General features: G+C 42.4%; 1 protein-coding gene across 4 annotated transcripts in view; it reads left to right on the forward strand.

The window, feature by feature from the left end:
• Positions 1 to 19519, forward strand: part of GRAMD2A (GRAM domain containing 2A) — a 78263-nt gene that overhangs the window by 49250 nt on the left and 9494 nt on the right. For all 4 annotated transcript variants that reach the window (XM_036737082.1, XM_036737078.1, XM_036737080.1 and 1 more), the window contains exons 3-9: positions 9327 to 9440; positions 10247 to 10304; positions 10799 to 10871; positions 12867 to 12970; positions 14013 to 14111; positions 16194 to 16265; positions 17289 to 17351. In XM_036737082.1, the coding sequence (XP_036592977.1) occupies positions 9337 to 9440; positions 10247 to 10304; positions 10799 to 10871; positions 12867 to 12970; positions 14013 to 14111; positions 16194 to 16265; positions 17289 to 17351 (573 nt within the window). In that variant the 5' untranslated portion in view covers positions 9327 to 9336. The remainder of the gene's footprint in view (positions 1 to 9326; positions 9441 to 10246; positions 10305 to 10798; positions 10872 to 12866; positions 12971 to 14012; positions 14112 to 16193; positions 16266 to 17288; positions 17352 to 19519) is intronic.

Raw genomic sequence — 19519 nt, forward strand, 5'->3', positions numbered from 1 at the left:
TTTATGAGGGATGGCTGGCTGTGTAGGGAAGGGGTGAGGGACATGATTGGAAATGAAGGTGATATCAAAAAACAGATGGCATCAATAAAAATCAGATTTTAAAAAACCAGTTAAGTGTAATATGAAAGGAACCAAGATGTGCATAGGTATGTCACTGGAAATGGAAACTAATTCTGTAATATTATTTCCTATGTGTTGAAATAGCTGAATTTTAAATAAAAAAGAGAGATAATGATTCATTGTGACTCTCAGTATTCATGGTGAGCATCATCATTATCATCTTAGCTAGAACATAAACCAATATCCATTGGTGAAGATGAAGAAATAGAGAAGTTTTACGAGGAACTTGTTAAGATCCTCCCAACCATGTCAATACTTATTTTTGTTGGTTTTTTTTTTTTGGAAGGGGGAAGGCAGGGCAATTGGGGTTAATTGATTTGCCCAAGGTCACACAGCTAGTAAGTGTATCAAGTGTCTGAGGCTGGATTTGAACTCAGGTCCTCCAGACTCCAAGGCCAGTGCTCCAGCTAGCTGACCCCATCAATACTTACTTTGACACTTGGTTACTTCCAGGCACTTAGCATAAAGCAAGTGCTTAATAAATGCCTGTTGATTTGACTTGAATATAAAAGTTGATCTTGCTTTATCCAAAAAATGGGATCTGGGAAGATACTAGTTACTATCACTCCATACGCCTGCTTTTAATTCTTTCTATACAATGAGAAATGAAAATGGTCTAGGAATATATCAAGTATGTGCTCCATGAAAACATAAGTAATAGTAGCAGTCTTTTGCTGGTAGTTTTCTATAACAGACTACGTCTCTATAGTCACTTTGTATGAGAAATAGAAAGAATGTAAGAGCCCATTGAGAGAGCATGGTGTAACAGGTAGAGCCAGCCTGGAAGGCAGGAAGACCCAGGTTCAAATCATGCTTCTGACACGCACTAGCTGTATGATCCCAGGCAAGACACCTAACTTCTCAGTGTCCCCAGGCAACGCTCTGAAGACTACAAGTTGCAGAAGAGTTGTTACAAATGTACTACCTCATTGAGTTTCCTCATTAAGATTTATCTATATCAATAAAATCACAGTTCTAGACCAAATTAGAAAAAATAGATCTCCTGCTATGTTTTATGACTTTAAGAAAGTGGTTGCTTTGGTAGAACAAAATGCTATATTTGTAAGGTTTCTCTACTGATGGTGACTTTCTACTAAGCATACACAGTCTGGAAACAATATGAAGCCTTTTTAACTGACATTTACAACAATGAAAAAGAGAACAATACAGCCTTCCATGATGAAAGCATGAAGTGTACCCAAAAAAGCTCTTTGCCCAAGCTACAACATGCTGCTTTCAAATTAGGCCACCGATGTGTGTATTTTGAAGAGGCACTGCAGAGATGAACAATGCATCTGGGCTCAGAACCGGGTAGTCAATCTGGATTGCATTTGGGAACTTAAACAGTGTTTTAAATGTTCCCAAACTGTTTGCTGCCAAAAAAGATAACCCCTTTAGCACCAGCATTCTTCCAATAATGTGATTCAGCAGCATACCACAGAGCACCCCAATTTAAAAAGAATTAAGACTGAAAATAACCATAAGGACAATGGAAAGATACACATGGGCACAAGCCAGCTACAGCATATCATCAGGGACAACTTATGCACAGGAGGAGGCATCAAAGATATGATTGACGATAACTATGACTGGGAAGAAAGTATGGCAGTTATGGAGTCATAACTAAAAACAACAGACATATGGCTCAAGGGTATAGTGGTATCCCTAAGACTGAAAGAAGAGAAAAAGGCCTCTTGAGATTTAGGTAGATCATCTATTAGGATTTATAAGAAAACATGGGCAAGAATTGCACAAAAGAAGATCCATATTAGTGAAGGAATTATATATATATATGCATATATATGTATACATACATATGTGTATATACATATATACACATACATATATATATACTCATATACACACATTTGTGTATGCATGTATATATATATATATATCATAGAAATCACAGACTAAGTACTGATCTCAGTCTCAGAGGGATTCATATAAGGAGTTTTTAGGCCTTACGAAGGCAGAGTCATAAATCAAAGGCTGTGTCCTCTTTAAAAAAGAGTCATTGGAGGGCAAGCATGAGGAAGAAAGACAAAGCAGGACCTGAATTCTGAGGGAGGGCTAAGTCCGAAGGTGCCATTAATGCTGGACGGCTTAATCTTTGAGACTATGGTGAATTGGTCAATTGGATTGAGATTCAGGATATGTGACTCAGTTTCCCAGTATGGGTTACAGTAGATGATCTGTAAGTTTCTTTTAGCTATGGTATTCTAGGATTTGATCTGCAGGTGGATTCCATATTTACTGGTTAAATTTCAGTCTGGTTTCCCCTAGATCTTGGCATGTTCCCCAGGCCCTGCAATCAGCCAGTGCTGGAGAGACAGATTAATTGTACTACAGAATAGTTTGAGTTCAGTAAAATTATGAAGATATATCTGTTGCAAAAATAAACCTCTTTTGCCATTCCTTCCTTCCCCTTCTCCATCTATCCATCTTCTATCTTTTGTTCTAGTTTCTTCTGCATGTGCTATCAGGTATTGGTAGGTTTCAGAGCAGCTGATGGAAGCCAGTAGTGAGTTGGAGGAGCAGAGATCAGGGAGAAGCTACTTTTGGGGGGGGGGGCGGCAAGATGACTGATTACTTGCTAGGATGCTGTAGGAAGGATTCATTCATCAAGCAGGTTGTCAGACCAGGTGACCTCTCAGGGTCATGTCTGAGACTCCAAGCCTGGTATGGCTAGGGCAGTACGGGTTCTATAAGCCTGGAGAAAGACAAATATATTAATATTGTTCCATTGTTCAAAAGAGGGAGAAGAATGGAACAAACAAATTATAGGCCAGTGACTTTGACTTTGATACTTGGAAAACTTCATCTAGAGTATATTAGCAAAAGAATGGTTGGTGAACAGCTAGAAAAAAAGGAATGCTGATCACAGAGAATCAGCATGGTTTCATCAAGAACAGGTCACACCAGACAAAACCAATTTCTTTTTTTGATGGGTTTATTAGGCAGATAAATAAAGGGAAATAGTTTAGCCATAACTACAAACAGCTATAGAAATAGTTTACTTAGATTTTTTTAAAAATAATATTCTTTCTAATTGCATGTAAAAACAATTTTTGATATTTGTTTTTTAAAATTTTGAGTTCCAAATTCTCTCCCTCCCACCCTTCTTTCCCTCCTCCCTGAGACGGTAAGCAATTTGATATCAGTTATACATGTGCAATCGTGCAAAACATATTTACATATTAGTCATGTTATGAGTTTACTTAGTTTTAGCAAGGCATTTGATAAAATAGAGAGCTGTGGGCTAGATGATAGAACAGTTAGGCAAATTCAAAACTGGTTGAATGATCACACTCAAAGAGTAGTCATTAATGGGCCAATGTTGTTATGAAAGGAAATTTCTAGTAGAGTGCTTCAGGGATCTGTGGTTGGCCTATGCCGTTTCACATTACTTTCAATGACTTAGATAGACATAGATGTCATGTTTGTCAAAATTTGCAGATGACAATGCTAGGAGGGACAGCTAATATATTGAATGACAAAATTAGGAACTGAAAAAATGTTGACAGGCTAGAACATTGGGCCAGTTCTAACAAGATGAAAAATAAAAGGGATAAATATAAAAAAGTATTATATTTAGGTTCAAAAATTCAACTACCAAAGTATAGGTTAGAGGTCTAAAAATGACCTTGGGATTTTAATGGATTAACAGTGTGATGGGCACAGTGACAGGGAATGGACCTGTGATTTATTTGTATCAGGAATTCTAGGAGAGGAAGCTCCCTCTACCAGAGCAAGTTGGCACTGGCACCTACTCTGCAACTTATTGTCATAGAGGATTGCTAGAACACGCTGCCAGGAAGTGTCGGAAATAAGGTTTCATCCCAAATCTTCCTGGCTTTGAGTCTAGTTCTCTCTCCATTATACCAGACTGCCTCTCCTGATTGTATTATATGACAACTAAAAAAGCTAAGTTGAATTAGTGGAGTCCTTTGCTATGGTCACACTACACTTGAAGTATTGTGTACTTTCCTGGCTGTCCCATTTCAAGAACACTGATAAGTTAAAGAAAGTTCAGAGATGGACCACCAGGATGGTGAAGGAAGATCATTGAGATTTTGCTACATGAGGACTGGTTGAAGGTACTGGTGATATTTAGTTTGGAGAAGAGAAGACTTAGAAGTAGCATCATAGCTATATTCAGTAGAATTTGAAAAATGATCATGTGGAAGAGGAATTTGCCTTGTTCTCCTTAGGTATGGAGGCAGAACAAGAAATAATGGCTGGGAGTCACAAAGAAGCAAATTTAGGCTTCATTCAAAGAAAAATTTCCTAACTATAGAGCTACCCAGAAGTGGGATGGACTGCCTTAGGAGCCCATTCAAGCAAGGCCTGAGCGAACATTTCTTAGGAATGTGTTAGAGGAGATTCTTATTTGGGTATGGTCTGGACTAGATAGCATCTCCGGTCCCTTCCATCTCAAGTTCTTTGATTTCCTGACAAAGACTTAGATTATTGGGCTGTTGTTGCTGTTGTCCAGTCATTTTCAGTCATGTCCAAATCTTCACGACCCTATTTGGGATTTTCATGGCAAAGATACTAGAGTAGGGAGTCAAGATGGCAGAGAGAAGCCAGAGTTCTCCCCAGTTTCCCTTGGAAACAACATTAAATCAAGCCACTAAAACAAATTCTGGAGCAACAGAAGCCACAAAAAGATGGGGTGAAACAGTTTTCCAACCCAAGATAATTTAGAGGGACTTCGGGGAAGGTCTGTGTGGCTTTTCCCTTTTGTTCTGTTTCTTCTTTCACAACATGACTAATGTGGAAATATGTTTACATGATTGCACATGTATTACCTAAATCAGTATGCTTCAATCTGCATTCAGCCTCCATAGTTCTTTCTCTGGATGTGGATGGCATTTTCCATCATGAGCCTTTTGGAATTGTCTTGGATCACTGTTTTGCTGAGAAGAGCTAAGTCTACCATAGTTGATCATCACACAACATTGCTGTTACTGTATACAATGTTCTTCTGGTTCTGCTCACTTCACTCAGCATCAGTTTGTGTCTTTCCAGGTTTTTCTGAAATTCACCTGCTCATCATTTCTTATAGCAAAATAGCATTCCATTATATTCATCATATTCACAACTTGTTCATCCTTTCTCCAATTGATGGGCATTCCCTCACTTTCCAATCCTTTGCCATCACAAAAAGAGCCGCTATAAATATTTTTGTACGTGTAGGTCCTTTTTCCCTTTCTATGATCTCTTTAGGCATAGTTCCAATTACTGATCAACGTTTGATTGCCGTTTGGGCATAAGAAGGAGGAAGGAAGAAAATAATTGAAATTCATAATTCGTTGAAATTCAAAATTTTATGTTAAAAAATGAACATTGAAAATAATCTTTACATGTAATTGGAAAAAATGAAATACTAATTACCCCCCAAAAAGATACCAGAGTAGTTTGACATTTTCTTCTCCAGCTCATTTTACAGATGGGGAAACTGAGGCAAACAGGATTAAGTGACTTGCCCAGAGTCACATGGCTAGTAAGTGTCTGAGGCTGGATCTGAACTCAGGAATATGAAGTCTCCCTGACTCTAAGCCCAGCACTGCATCCACTGCACCACCTAGCTGCCTTAACTAATTATTGGGGCTGGACTCTGAATCCTTAGATTCAATACACTGAAATCAGTCTCTAATAGGAAAAACTCAGGGACTGAAGGATCATACATAGAGCTAGAAGGGACTTTAGAAGCCATCTGGTATGGTGTACCTGAAACTAGGAGGAGTTATGCCCAAGATTGCACAAGTGGGCAGAGCTTGGTTTTGAACCCTGGTCTTTTGACTCCAAACTAGGTGCTCTTTCTAATGTGCTGTAGTAGATAGTAGTATACTTCCACCAGAGTAAAAAGAACCAGTAGTCATAGCTGTCCCCCAGATCTATCCCATATGAAATTTGCTTTTTCTATGTCCCTGTTCCATTTGCTTTGCCCAAAGAATGAGGGACAGCTGACACCACCACCATAACTCACTCCAGATAGCATGCACTCTTCCCTAGGTATCTTGGCCTAGAGCAGGTAGGGGCAGATTCTTTGGCTCCTTGGTTCTATGGGTACAAAGTGGAACTTTTCAAGAAAGAAAAATTTTAAAGGAATCTCATGGGAAAGCAAAAGGAAATTAAGAAAGCAGTTTCCAGAGTATAGGTTTCTTAATCTAAGTAACCAAAGTCTAGACAGGTTTTGCCAGTACCATTTGACTTAATCACTTAACCACAATTCCTATTCCTCATCTCAACTATATCTGGGTGTGCTCTGCTTTTAAATGGAGGTTCATCCTTTTCACTTTTTGTTTTAGGCTAGTGCTTGGCCCTGGTTTTCCTAACGGCCTTCATGGTGGCCACCATCTTCCCTAGAACCTGTGTGCATTACACAGCAAACACCCAGCAGCAGACTCTTGTGTTTCTTCTTGTCTCAAAGTCCAAGATTCCTGTGGAGCAGCCTGAGTTTGTTTTCCCTCCCCAGTTACACCTCATAGTGTCAAGCAAGTAATGGCCATACTCTGAGCCCAATGGCGACTCAGGTTACCAGCTCCATTTACCCCAGGTCTTGAAAGGGAGGAAGGAAGGAAGAAAGGAAAGGAGGGAGGGAGAGAGGGAGGGAGGAAGGAAGGAATGAAGGAAGGAAAGAAAGAAGGAAGGAAGAGAGGGAGGGAGGGAGGAAGGAAGGAAGGAAAGGAAGGAGGGAGGGTCTGATTTTCACAACAATTCTAGGAGGTTAAGTGCTATTATTGTTCCCATTTCACACAATTAAGGAAACTGAAGCAGTGACTTGCCCCAGAGTCACCAGCTAGTAAGTGTCTTAGGCCAGATTTGAACTCAAGTCTTCTTGACTCCAGGACCGGTGCTCTATTCACTGGGCTACCTAGTTGCCTCTGAGTCTCTGATGAGGTATGTCTCCCAGGAGAATGATTTTTCACTCAGAATGCTTTTATTACTGGTTTACAACACTGAAATTATACATCATAAAAATAACACTTTCCTTTGGAAGTAGAGAGGACCATTCTCTTACACTCACCTATGCCACAGGGCCAAGCTTAAGAAAAGACAACTTCTGAACTCCTCCTCTTCTTTTTTCTGAACCTGGTTAGTATGATGGATTCCTCTTCCTTGTGCAGGTGGATCTGAAAGATTTCCTTCTCCCAGTAAAGGACCCATTAAACTGCCTAAAGGCAGTCCATGTCAGCCTTTGGAGAGGGTTGTCAAACAGCCAGTATGTGGCAGGCTTGGGTAGAATTTTATCATATAAGCTGTTTGCTGTTTCTTATAGATGTATCATATTTTGGTTAGGATTTTTAATTTTTGTTTTTATTTTTTTTAACTATCTATCAACATGAGCCAGCAGGCAGGACCGTGTGTGTGTGTGTGTGTGTGTGTGTGTGTGTGTGTGTGTGTGTGTTTTGGATAGCTTGGCTCTCTTGAACATGTAACAGTAGGTCAGGCATTCTTAATTTATTTAAAAAATAAGAAAATGAAACCCTCATAGCATATATACAAATAAATGTATATATATAGTATGTGTATATATGTATATATACATACAAATACACACATACATACATGTACATACATATATTCCAGCAAAACAAATTCCTATGTTGGTCATATTAAAAGTATACTTCTCATTGTGCATTTTAAGTCCATCATGTCTGGCATAAGGTGAGTGGCACATTTCATCCTGGATCCTCTGGACTTGTGATTTATCAGTTGATTGGTCTAAGTTCTAAAGTCTTTCAAAGATGTTTTTCTCTAGAACGTCATTGTCATGATATAAATTGTTCTCCTAATTCTACTTCACTCTGCATCAGTTCAGAAGTGTTCCCAGTTTCTTCTTTCCTCTAAAACTATATCCATTTTGCCATTTCTTAGAGCACAAATTCCATTATATTCATGTATCATAACGTGTTTAGCCATTCCTCAATAGATGGGCACCCCCTTAGTTTCCAACTTGAGGTCTACTACAAAAAGAACTGCTATAAACATTTTTTGTGTACACCAGTCCTTTTCCTCTTCCTTTGCTCTCTTTGGGTTATAGGCTTAACAGTGGCATTTGTTGTTGGTTTTTTGTCATTGTTCAGTTGTGTCCAACTCTGTGACCCCATTTGGGGTTTTCTTGACAAAGATATTGGAGCAATTTGCCCTTATTTTCTCCAGTGGATTAAGGCAAGGAGAAGTTAAGTGATTTGATCGGAGTCATACCACTAGTAAGTGTCTGAGGCCAGTTTTGAACTCAGGTCTTCCTGGCTCCAGGCCCAATCCACTTTGCCATCTAGCTGCCCCACTAGTGGCATATGGTCATATATATGGTCATAGAGTATCCACAGTTTAATGACTTTTCCAAAGTACATAGGTCATGCTTTCAAGATTTCTAAGCTCTGCAGCAGCTGCCGGTACGTGTAATATCAATTAAGTTGGGACTTTCTTACTGTTTTAGAATGATTAATTGTCTTTGATTGAGCCTTACTAGGGGCAAAGCCCCAGGCCCAAACCCCTATCTACTGGGTGCTAAGCCTATGTGGGCGTGAAGCCCTCAGGGTCCTAAGGGGAGTTGCTAAGACCAGAGACAATAGTAGGAGCCTAAGTTCTGGTCACTCAGATGATTGTTGACCGCTAAAGAGTGTATAAAAAGAGAAGACAGAGCTATTTGCTCAGGGCTCTCACTCCTGGAGGTCTGTTGATGTGGAGACTCTGGGCAACTGTAGTTAAGAGCCCTCCAGCTTGTAAACCCGGATGTTGGGACTTGGTTAAACCCTGGTAACTATGCATCGAGATTTGAATCAGACAAGGTCTGTCTGTTGATGTTTGTAATTTGTTTGTATTTGTTCTGAAGTTGAGGGTACTGGCTTTTTCCCCTGAACTTAGTGAATGATATTTGTATGCTGGATTAAACTCAGATTGGTAAAGCAGATCAAAGAACCTGTGTTGGCAGGTTTTTGTGTGCTGGTTGTTGGTGGGTCTTAACACCCCTACAGCAGCTGCTAGTAGATTGTTGCAACAGTATATTAGTTACCCTCAGGGCACTTCCCTAACCCTTCCTGTAGAGTAAGAACCTACTTTGAGGTAGAGTTGATGAGGGCTAAGCCTTAGCCTCTAAACTCTGTGAAGAGCTTACCTCCTTCTTCTAATGGCCTGGGTTTGTGTGTCTGTGCTTTTTTGTATTTCTTCGTGGCTTCCTGCGCCTTCTACAGCTCCAAACAGATGCATGAAAAAACGCTTCCCTTGAAGATCCCAGTGGACCAGCTGGAGAAGTTGGAGGAATCTCCAAAGGAAAGGAGCCCCTTCCTGGAGACGCTGGAGGAGAGGTGAGCACTTCCACCCAAACACAAATTCCCTGAGGACATCCCTGGAAGAGCATTTCTCAACAGGACTTTGGGAGTCACTTCCTCCTTCCTCAAAGCGTACCCTTGAAGTCTGGAGGGCTTGCATGAAGGCCATCTGAAGTACCCTTCCCTTCCCTCCTCTACCTGAGAGCCTTCTTAGCACTTTCCTCTCGCCCACACACTTCTTGGCCAGTACAAAGCACTGGTTTTCAACACCCTGCATCTACCTCCTGCTGGCTCCTTTCCCAGTCTAGCCTTTTACTGTCTCTAGCAGACCACTTTCAGATGCCCCTGGTTGAGCTCCTGGGGTCCTCACAGTCCTGTCCATTTGAACTGTCACTTTCTTCCCTTCTACTCCCAGCCTACCATCCTCACTCCCCCGCCTTGACTCTACTCATTCCACATGATTGAGGTTCTCATGCCATGAGCTTATCCCACAGGTTGCTAGTTGGACAGAGAAGTGGAGAAAGGTTTGAGGTTGGCAGGGACTTCAATGAGGATAAAGTGGAGCTTGAGGCCTTTAGCCTTCCTATAGAGCCATGCACTTAGCAGGGCTGGGAGGAACCTACTGATGATGGCCTAAGAACCCTTCAATATTTGAATTAGTCATGCTTCCCTGTGCTCATATCCATACCCAGAGAATAACTTTTATCTTCAGAGCTGCTGTCCTGGATCTCCAGAGCATAGCCACAGCAGAATAGGGGAGCAGACTTGGGCCTGAGGAAGCATGGACTTGGGAGGGAACTTAGTGGGTTTGTTATCCACAGAGTGGAATGTCTCTCTTGCAGCGTGCATCTGCCTGAAGGCCTAAAGGATGAAGAGATAAAGAAAAGCAGCCTAGAAGTGGTGAGTCTGGGACCCTTGTCCCCACCTTCCAGGAGCAAAGTTCCAAGGGATGGGAGAAGCAAGAGCTGGGGCCTCCCCTTGACCCACCAGCTAGAGAGCTGCTGAGGGAGTGGGGGCGGGGTTCTGATGGCTTTGCAACGCCTTAACTCCACTGACAATGATTTTTCCGTGGTGGCTGGCTCAGTCAACAGGGAACCAGGTGAGCATCAGACTCCTGTGCTATCTGGAGACTTAAGATAGTGTTACTCTTATGTCAACACAAAAGCATTAGGCCTTCCTCACTTGATGAAAGATTGCAAGTCCAAGTGATAGCTTTAACTTGTAGAGACCTGCTCAATACAGAAAACTACCTTTCAGATTTATCTTTGGCTTCCTGGTAAGTTACTGAGTTATTTTTAAGGTCTGCTACCTGGGAATCTTGGGTCTGGGGCATTCTGGCTGGCCTCTGCCTCCCAGGGTCTATAGTGTTTCAAACCTGCTATGCTTATTTGCAGACACCAAATAAATACAACCACCAATATCATAAGCTGTTCAAGGACATCCCTCCAGAGGAGACTGTTCTGAAAGGTGAGCTAATGGTACAGTTTCAACCCAGACTGTGTGGTTGACTAGATCACAGAGAATCTCTTGGGCATTCCTACTCAGAGGTGGTCAAGTTAGGGGCCTTTCTCTTGGTAGTCTTTGAGAGGTAGTGTAGAGTGGAAAGATTTGGAGTCAGGATGAACCTTAAAGTTCTGGTTCTGACACTTAATCTGGGCTTTCTCTTTCTCATATGTAAGAAGAGGGTCTTGAACTACTCCAAGGGTCATTCTAGCTCAGACATGCTAAGATTTTATGGTGGTTGTAGATGAGTATTGGTGGCCCTTGAACATTTGTTGATCCCTATTTTTCTAAAAATATAAAAAGGTTTTGCTGAGCTAGGACACAGAGTTGAGGTCTTAAATGTTTCTTGTAAATTGCAAATGGCTTCATAAATGTGAGGTTTTGTTCTTGTTCTTGTTATGGAAACTGCTGAGTTTCTTCCTCACTGCCGGTGTTTTTCAAAGAAGGACTTTTCCTGCCCAGTACCACTGTGTGAGGGTAGAGAGGGCCAGGGCTTAGTGGGGCCTCTTTGAGGTAGTGGAGAAAGATAGAGAGCAAGGAATGGTAACACCAAGAAAAAGGCTTTGGAGGCAGAGGAAAAGAGGATGATTGACAGTTGTGAGTGAGTGAGGTGACTATGGAGAGCAGGAAGCAGGTAGCAGGAAGGAAGAGATAATGAGATTTTTCTGAAGTGGGCTTTGAAAGGCATCTTGGCACAAAAGTTCCAAGATTCTGAATGACAGCGGGCTACTTAGGTAGAATGGAAAAGTTCTGGGGGCTTCTGGGGAATAAGGAGGACATTGTTAGAGGCAGAGAAGGGTAAGAGGTAGGGTTATGTAGGAAATCTTGTTAGGTTTTTAAAAATTCTGACCTTAACAAACACAAAATAAAATAAGCATTTCCATATATTAAGTGGAACAGAGAAAGAGGACTTTACATGAAGACATAAATCTCACTTAAAAGCAGGCTACTTTTCCTTTTTCCTTAATAATACAGGTTACTTCTCCTATTTCCTTAATAACTTCAACATGTAACTGTCCCATTTGTGTTTCTTTCTGGCTTGCCTTCTCTGCATTTTCAAAAGCTTCAATAACCCTATTTTCTTTCTTTTCTTCCTTTTTTGGGACAATCTCTCACTGTCTCTTATTCTGCCCACCTTCCCACCTCCCACTAGAAAAGAAAAAGAAAAAACAAAACCCTTATAACATATTGGCCGTATCCAAAAATGTACGTGTGAAGAAATCTTAGAGATTGAAAGGAAAGGAACAAAGTAGGAAAGGCTGAAGGGGAAGGTGAACAGTTACACAGCACGGTCTCTTGGGCCCTGTTTCTGACTTTGTGGCATCAGGTGGGTGTGATAGGATCACAATTCAACCAACCAGCCAGCATTTATTAAGTACTTTCTCTGTGCCAGGCACTGTGCTGTGGGAAAGGGTTACAGAGAAGGGTAAAACAGTCCCTGCCCTCATGAAGCTTATGTCCTAATGGGGGAGACACCATGTAAATAATTAGGAACATACAAGATATATATAGAAAAGATAGAAAGTAACCCTTGAGAGGAAGGCTTTAGCAGCTGGAGGATGGAGAGGATCAAAAAAGCCTCCTATGGCAGGCAGCCTTGGAGCTAAGTCATGAAGAAAAACAGGGTTACCAAGAGATAAAGAGAAAGTATCTCAGGCACGGGGGATGGAGTGTCATAGAGGAGGGGAATCTGTGTCTTTTCAAATAGCTTTGCTTCCTGGAGGGTCCACTGGAGAAGTCTAAAAGAACTGAGGGGGAACCAGTAGTGTGTGTGTGTGTGTGTGTGTGTGTGTGTGTGTGTGTGTGTGTGTGTGTTGGATCTCCAGCCTTGGCTTAATATATTTCATGTAGTGGTTGGGGGCCCAGGGCCTCTCTCTTTTCATACTTCGACCTATACTGTGTTTTGGTGACTAGGGGTCTATCTATAGGGATGTATATCTTTGTATTTCTATATTCCAGTGTGTTCCTGTGCACTCCAAAGGGATATCCTCATACAAGGTCGTCTATATATCTCCCACAACTGGCTCTGCTTTCATGCCAGCCTCTTTGGGAAAGACATCAAGGTATGGTGGTGCTGCCCCCTTTGGGGGACTCTGTCTGCAATCTCTGGCATGTATTACAACTGACTACTTGGTTCAGACAGTCTGCTTTTTGAAACCAGATGAGCTATTTTATGAATTTTTTAACCTCCTCCACAGCTGAAGGTATCAATAAGTGTTGGTGAACCGAATGAGTGAATAGCTATACAAAACATAGTCACTTTGGGCATCTCAGCTCCTATCGGGGCTAGAAAAATATGTTAAGGAATTAAGTCCTCCCTTGTGTTCTGCTTCCCCCAAAACTCTGGGATGAGAGACCCCTAGTCAGGCCCCTCTCATAGTGAGAGGACATCCCAGAGACCGGGCAGGGTCTAAGTTGGTCTATCTGACTCCACCAACTGATAAATCTTTTCCAAAAAGCCCTATGAGAACCAAAATAGAGTTTGAATCATTAAAATTAAGCCTAGTTCTTGTATTCTGTAATCTTTTATGTGTGATAACTACCACAACACGGCTAACCATGTTTTGGATCAAGCAAAACAACTCATTCCTGGCTACTTGACTAGCCAAGATTGTCCTGTAATGTACATGGCTTTTCTCCAGCAAGAATGGAGACCAGGACCGGGAATCAGGGAATGTACCTTTGGAAGTGCTGGAGTACATGTCTAGTTGTAAAAGTGAAAGGGGTGGGAAATAGTTATTTTAAAGGTGGAACCGCAGAACTTTTCAGCTTTTCTGTAGGCTACGTTGTTCTCACGAATGGTCCTTGTGGATGGACACATGAGTAAACGGCTGAAAGGAGATTATGGAATGAAGGGAAACTGCTTCTTGAATCTATCAGCAGTGGGAGGTAGAAGGACAGGACTACGGGAAGGGAGAGGGGGAGCTATAGCATAGATACCATAAAAGGCAGAATCACCCTCTCTAGAGTTTATTTTCCTTTGCCCAGTTCCCAGCCATCAGGGACTGAATATGCGGGGGACAGTGTCGATGGTGTAGGGGATAGTGCCTTCTGACAAGGCCGGGGAGGAGGGATTCCAAGAGGAACTTGCTTCTCTCCCTTCAGGTGGTCATCCCTGTGCTGTCTGTCCAGATGATAAAAAAGCACAAGATGGCCCGACTCCTGCCCAATGGACTGGCTATTACAACAAACAAAAGCAGAAAGGTCAGTGAGTCTCCACACTCCTCATCAGACATCTCTTCCCTCTTCTCTGTGTCAGCAGGTGTTGCCCTTTCAATACTGGGCATTGTTGAATGGAAGAAGCTAGGTGGCACCATGGATAGAGGATTGGGCTGGAGTCAGGTAGACTTACCTTCCTGATTTCAAATCTGGCCTCTGACACTAGCTGTGTGACCCTGGACAAGTCACTTAACCCTGTTTGCCTCAGTTTCCTCATCTATAAAATGATTTGAAGAAGGAAATGGCAAACCACTCTGGTATCTTTACCAAGAAGGGGTCATAAAGAGTCAGACGTGAGTGAAAACAACAATTGTTACATAGCTTACCACACCAAGGCCAGCCAAAGTTCCCCACAAAGGCCAGCATGGCCCTACATGCCATCCTTCCTCTCACAGTGAATTGTTATGTCAGATCTAAAAATGTTTCTTAAATTATACTTTACTGTTGGCCCAAAGGCCAATTACTCTGTGCCCCCGCTGCCTCAGGCTATGCCCAGGGATTCTGAAGTATGGAGAAGGTACTTCTTTATCCTAAAAAAAAAAGAGTTGCTGAAAATGGTCATTATCCTAACAATAATTGTGCTTTATTACTTTCCATGATAAGTAGGTTGCTTTTTAACTTGAAGCTCATTTCCCCCCTAGAAACCATGTTGGAAATGGTGGTTAGATTTCTAGGCTAGTCCCCAAAAACTATTTAACTCAGCATGTCATTCAACTACAGAACTAAACATATTTAATGTGTTATATTAATAGTAATATTCCAGCTTGATTCACGTGATCGGAAGAGAGTTTGGCAGCTTGGGAATACTTGTGCCCCCTGAGCCAATAAGACAGGACTCTTGGTCAGGAGGGAACCTGGGGGACTTGAAATGCTGTTAATTCCTTTACTGTTCCTCTTGTCACTTTCCCACCTTCATTCCTTCCCACTTACTCTTCCTCCCCTCCCAAAGTTTGCCATGTTTCTGCACTTAGACACCCTTAATACCACTGAAGTAAAACTTGAGCTACTGTTTTCCTGGGCTAAATTTCTTTCTCCTCCAAGTTGCCGACCTTAGCTCTCACTTACTACTCAGGTCATGGCACAGAACCTCCAGCTCAGTGTGTGACTGACCCGTGGGCCATGATGTTTGGATCTCTTGGCATTGGAGGTGACTTCTCCAGACCAAACATTCTCTTCAAGGTTGAGGCAGCTTTTGCTGTGGGTTCAGTAAGAGGCAATGATCCACCAGGGCATGAGGCTGTGGGCCAAAAATCTGTATGCCCCTGGCAGGGATGTGTCATGTAAAAGGGAGCGTGATGATAGAGAAATCAGAACATTAACACCTGACTTTCAGCCCCAACGCCAGATAAACCTAGATTCTGCAATCCTTTGGGCAAAAGCAATAAAGTTCTGATCTGATCTGATCTGACCCAATTAATTAAAAAAAAATTAGTAAGTGCTTACTGTGTGTCAGGCACTGTGCTAAGTTTGGAGATACAAAGAAAAAACAATACAGCCCTTAAGGAGCTCCCATTCGAATGGGGGAGACAGCATGTATAAATCAGAGCCCAAATCTCCTAAGAGAATTAGATCCCACCCAGGGCTCACCCATGGATAACAAACTTATGAATATTTTTTGGCCACTTTACCTCCCCTGTTAGCACCTATCTCCCATCCCTACGTATTCTCTAACCTTGCCCCTCTCTTCCTGATATTCCACTACTAGAGGGTCTTAATGTCATCAGCTTATTGTCTGTTTCAGGTTTGGACAGCCAGTAAGGCTCATAGTGCCCCCAGGAAGGTTTGCATTCTCATGGGAGACTCTAGAAGCTCAAAAGGTCTTCCAAATTCAAAGGAATTTAAATGTCTCTAGTGGTTAAACTGCAGCCATTGTGATTGGCCTATGGAAAATATATTTTTAAGGTATATATGTGTGGGAGGTTCACAGCATTCCTCGATTGTATCCTGTGGGTGATTGCCAACATTAGGGCTGGGTTACCTTTTTGAGGCCATGTCTGAGGGACAGCATGACCAGAGCAGGTATTGTCAACCCCCTTTGTTCATTGCTATTTCTCTTCTGGATCCTAGTACATTTTCGTGTCACTGATCTCAAGGGACAGCGTGTATGATGTATTGAGGAGAGTCTGCACCCACCTGCAGGTAATGTTGGGCACTGGCTTCCTCTGGGAGTTGGCCCTGCCCATCACCTCTGTCCTATGGAGGGAGCCCTTCTCACATGTTCTCTCCCTGAACTAAGCCTTTTGTAAGGGAATGAAATTCCCACTCTTTCTCTGCCCCAATATGTGGGGTAGTAATACTGGCAAGCAGGAGATGGTGAAAGGCTGGGAGGGCAAAGGAGAAGGTAAGAAAGAGAAGAGTAGATTCCAGAGTAGAGTACCCCTGAGCTGAATTTTAAGAGACTAGCACTTCCCATGAAGGCCATTCCTCCACTTTGGTAGAGTGGGCTATTTGGTCGCAACACCTGTCGGAATGTTTCTGTGCTCATGGGTGTGCAGTGTGTGTGTGTGTGTGTGTGTGTGTGTGTGTGTGTGTGTGTGTGTGTGTGTTGCCATCCCTGTGTCTGTGTGTATGCTCATCTGCTTTGCAGCTTAGTCCTATCTAGTAGGCTTAGGTTTCTTCTCAGACAACCAGAATGGTTTCTTTTCCCTACCTTCACCTTCACCTTCATTTACAAGAGTCCTTAACCATTTGTGTATCACAGACCTTTTGGCAGTGTTTGGTGAAGCCCGTGGACCCCTTCTCAGAATGTTTTTAAATATGTAAAATAAACACACAGGTTGACAAAAGCATACCAGTCCTATCCAAATTCACAGACCTCCGTAATTTGGGATGATCTGAGGTCTATTCACTCCAGGTGAAGAGCTCCTGATCAAGGTCCTCTGTTTTAGGCTTTTGGAAGCAGCAAGAAACAGAAGGAAAAATCAGGGTAAAGAGGGAAGGAAGGAATGAAGGGAGCCCTAGCACATTTCCCCCTCAGAAGCAGGGGAGCAGAATGAAGGTTCTGATAAAGAAACATAGTTAGTTGTCTCAGCCTGTGAGCCTTGCTCCCCCACATTAGACTAGGATCCCCAGAAGCTAGACTCTCAGGATTTCTCTGGAAATGAAATCCCATGGAGCTTTAGTTTTGGAGAGACAGTAATGCTTACCTCCTTTATTCCACAGCCTTCCAGTAAGAAGAGTCTGAGTCTAAGAGAATATCCAGATGAACCTGACTCTGAGTCTCTGGTGAGATTTGCCTGTGGGAGCAAAGGGCTGTTGACCCACAGTAACTCTATAGGAATGTGAGGACCTAAGGAACAAGGTTACATGTTCAGGGGATCAAGCACAGTGGAGTTAAGGTTCAAGATGGCTTTGGTCAATGCCCTCAAAGTGGGGACATCTGTTAACAAAGTCATTAATTAGTCTGGTCTCTTAAAATTCAGAAGACCAGGATTCTAGTCTTTGCTCTGTGATTTACTCACTTTTTTGGCAAGTCACTATACCCTTCTGACCCTGATCTACAAATTGAGAGAATCAATCAATCTACAGATGTTTATTAAGCATCTTAATTATGGACCCACTAAGCAAAGTTCTAAGGATACAATGATACCTACCACCAAGGAACTTACAATCAAGCCTAGGGAACCAACATTTAGATCCGTAGGTGTATATAGAAGAGATACAAGGTAATTTTGGGGAGAGGACACTAGCATCTGGGAGGATCAGAAAAGGCTTCATGTAGAAGGTAGAATTTGAGTTAAGCCTTGAAGAAAACTAGGGATTTTAAGAGGTGCAGATGAGGAGGGAGTACATTCTAGGCACTGAGGATAGCCCGTGCAAAGACAATGCTGCACATTAGGAAGGAGACTCCTTATAGTAAAAAGGTGCCTGAAGGGAAGAAGTGTAAATAAGGCTGGAAAGGTAGGTGGGGACTGGGTTGTAAAGGGCTTTAAATACCAAACTGAGGGTTTTATTTTGATCTCGGAGGTGACAGGGAGACACTGGAGTACATTGAGTAAGGGAGTGACATAGCCAGACCTGCATTTTAAGAAAATCACTGTAGAGTGCAGCAGGAAGAGCCTTGAAACAGGGAGGCCAATTAGGAGACTATTGTAATAATCCAGGATAGAGGCCATGAGAGTCTAAACTAAAATGGGGGCTTTGTGAGTGGAGAGAAGGAGAAAGTGATGTTGTGGATATAGAAACATCAAGAATTAGTGACTAGTAAGATATGTGGGATAAGTGAGAATCAGGAGTCAAGCATGACTTGAAGTCACAAACCAGGGTGATTGCGATGATGGCGGTGACCTCAACGAAAACAGGGAAGTGTGGAAGAGATGTGTGGGGAAAGATGATGAGTTTGATTTTGGCCATGTTGAATTTGAGATGTCTTTGGGACCTTTAGTAGAAATTTTCAGTAGGTCATTGGTGATGAGGGACCGAAGTTCAGGGGAGTGACTGGAGCTGGAAGTCATCTGCATAAAGACGATACTTAAACCATGGGAGCTATTGAGGGAAGCATTTTTCCATTTCATATTTTGCTCTGCAGATAAATCAGGCTTCCTTATGCTTAAGGGACCAATGGAATCCCATATTTTCTCTGTCTTTCTGGTAAGATCTTATGTCCAAATCTAGTAGGGCTAGCAGGGTTTAAGCAAAGTTCAGTGACCAACCTATGTCTAGGTCAGGTCCCCAGGAGTGTTCATCAGAAAGACTCTGGTGCTTTTCTCCCTTTTGTTTTTGTTTTGCTTTACCAGACCTGTGATTTCTTCTGGGTGAGGAATTCCCTCCTCTGACACAGGCTGGCTTCTGCTCTGCAATGTAGAATATTGGAAAGCTGCCTAGGGCACTGAGGGGTCACTGGCCAGTGTATGCCAGGGGTGGGACTTGAATCCATGGCCAGGTCTCTAGTTACCCTACTTCCTCTAACCCCCAACTTTTTTTTTAGCCCATTAGCCTACCCCCTTAAGAAAGGCAGTGGCTTCTTCAGTGGAAGGTTGCTATCTTTGAGGGACCTGGCCATCCTGTATCATAGAACAACATGAGAACAGAAAGTATGGGAGGTGGGGGCTGGGGTGTTGGACTTGAGAACGAACGTGAGCAATGGCTTAGAGATGATACTGAGAGACAGGAAAAGTTTCTAGGTAACAAGCATCTAGCCAAGAGCATTGTTGTTAATTCTCATCTTCCCTTATGGAATATTTGAGGAGGTGGTCTCATGTTGAATATGCTGATTCTCCCTAGAGAGTCATCTAAATCTGCTCAGGAGTCTAACATGGATTAGGGCAAACTCCACCTGGCTGATCTGAGGCAGAGCATGATTTGCTTTTTTGGATTTATCTGAAGGAAAAATACACTGGGCCTGGTTAATTTTTAAGATAGCATCACAGTTCTACATCAGCAGCTTTCAGTGA

The sequence above is a fragment of the Trichosurus vulpecula genome, chromosome 8 (assembly GCF_011100635.1).
Source record: "Trichosurus vulpecula isolate mTriVul1 chromosome 8, mTriVul1.pri, whole genome shotgun sequence".
Classification (NCBI taxonomy): Eukaryota; Metazoa; Chordata; class Mammalia; order Diprotodontia; family Phalangeridae; genus Trichosurus; species Trichosurus vulpecula.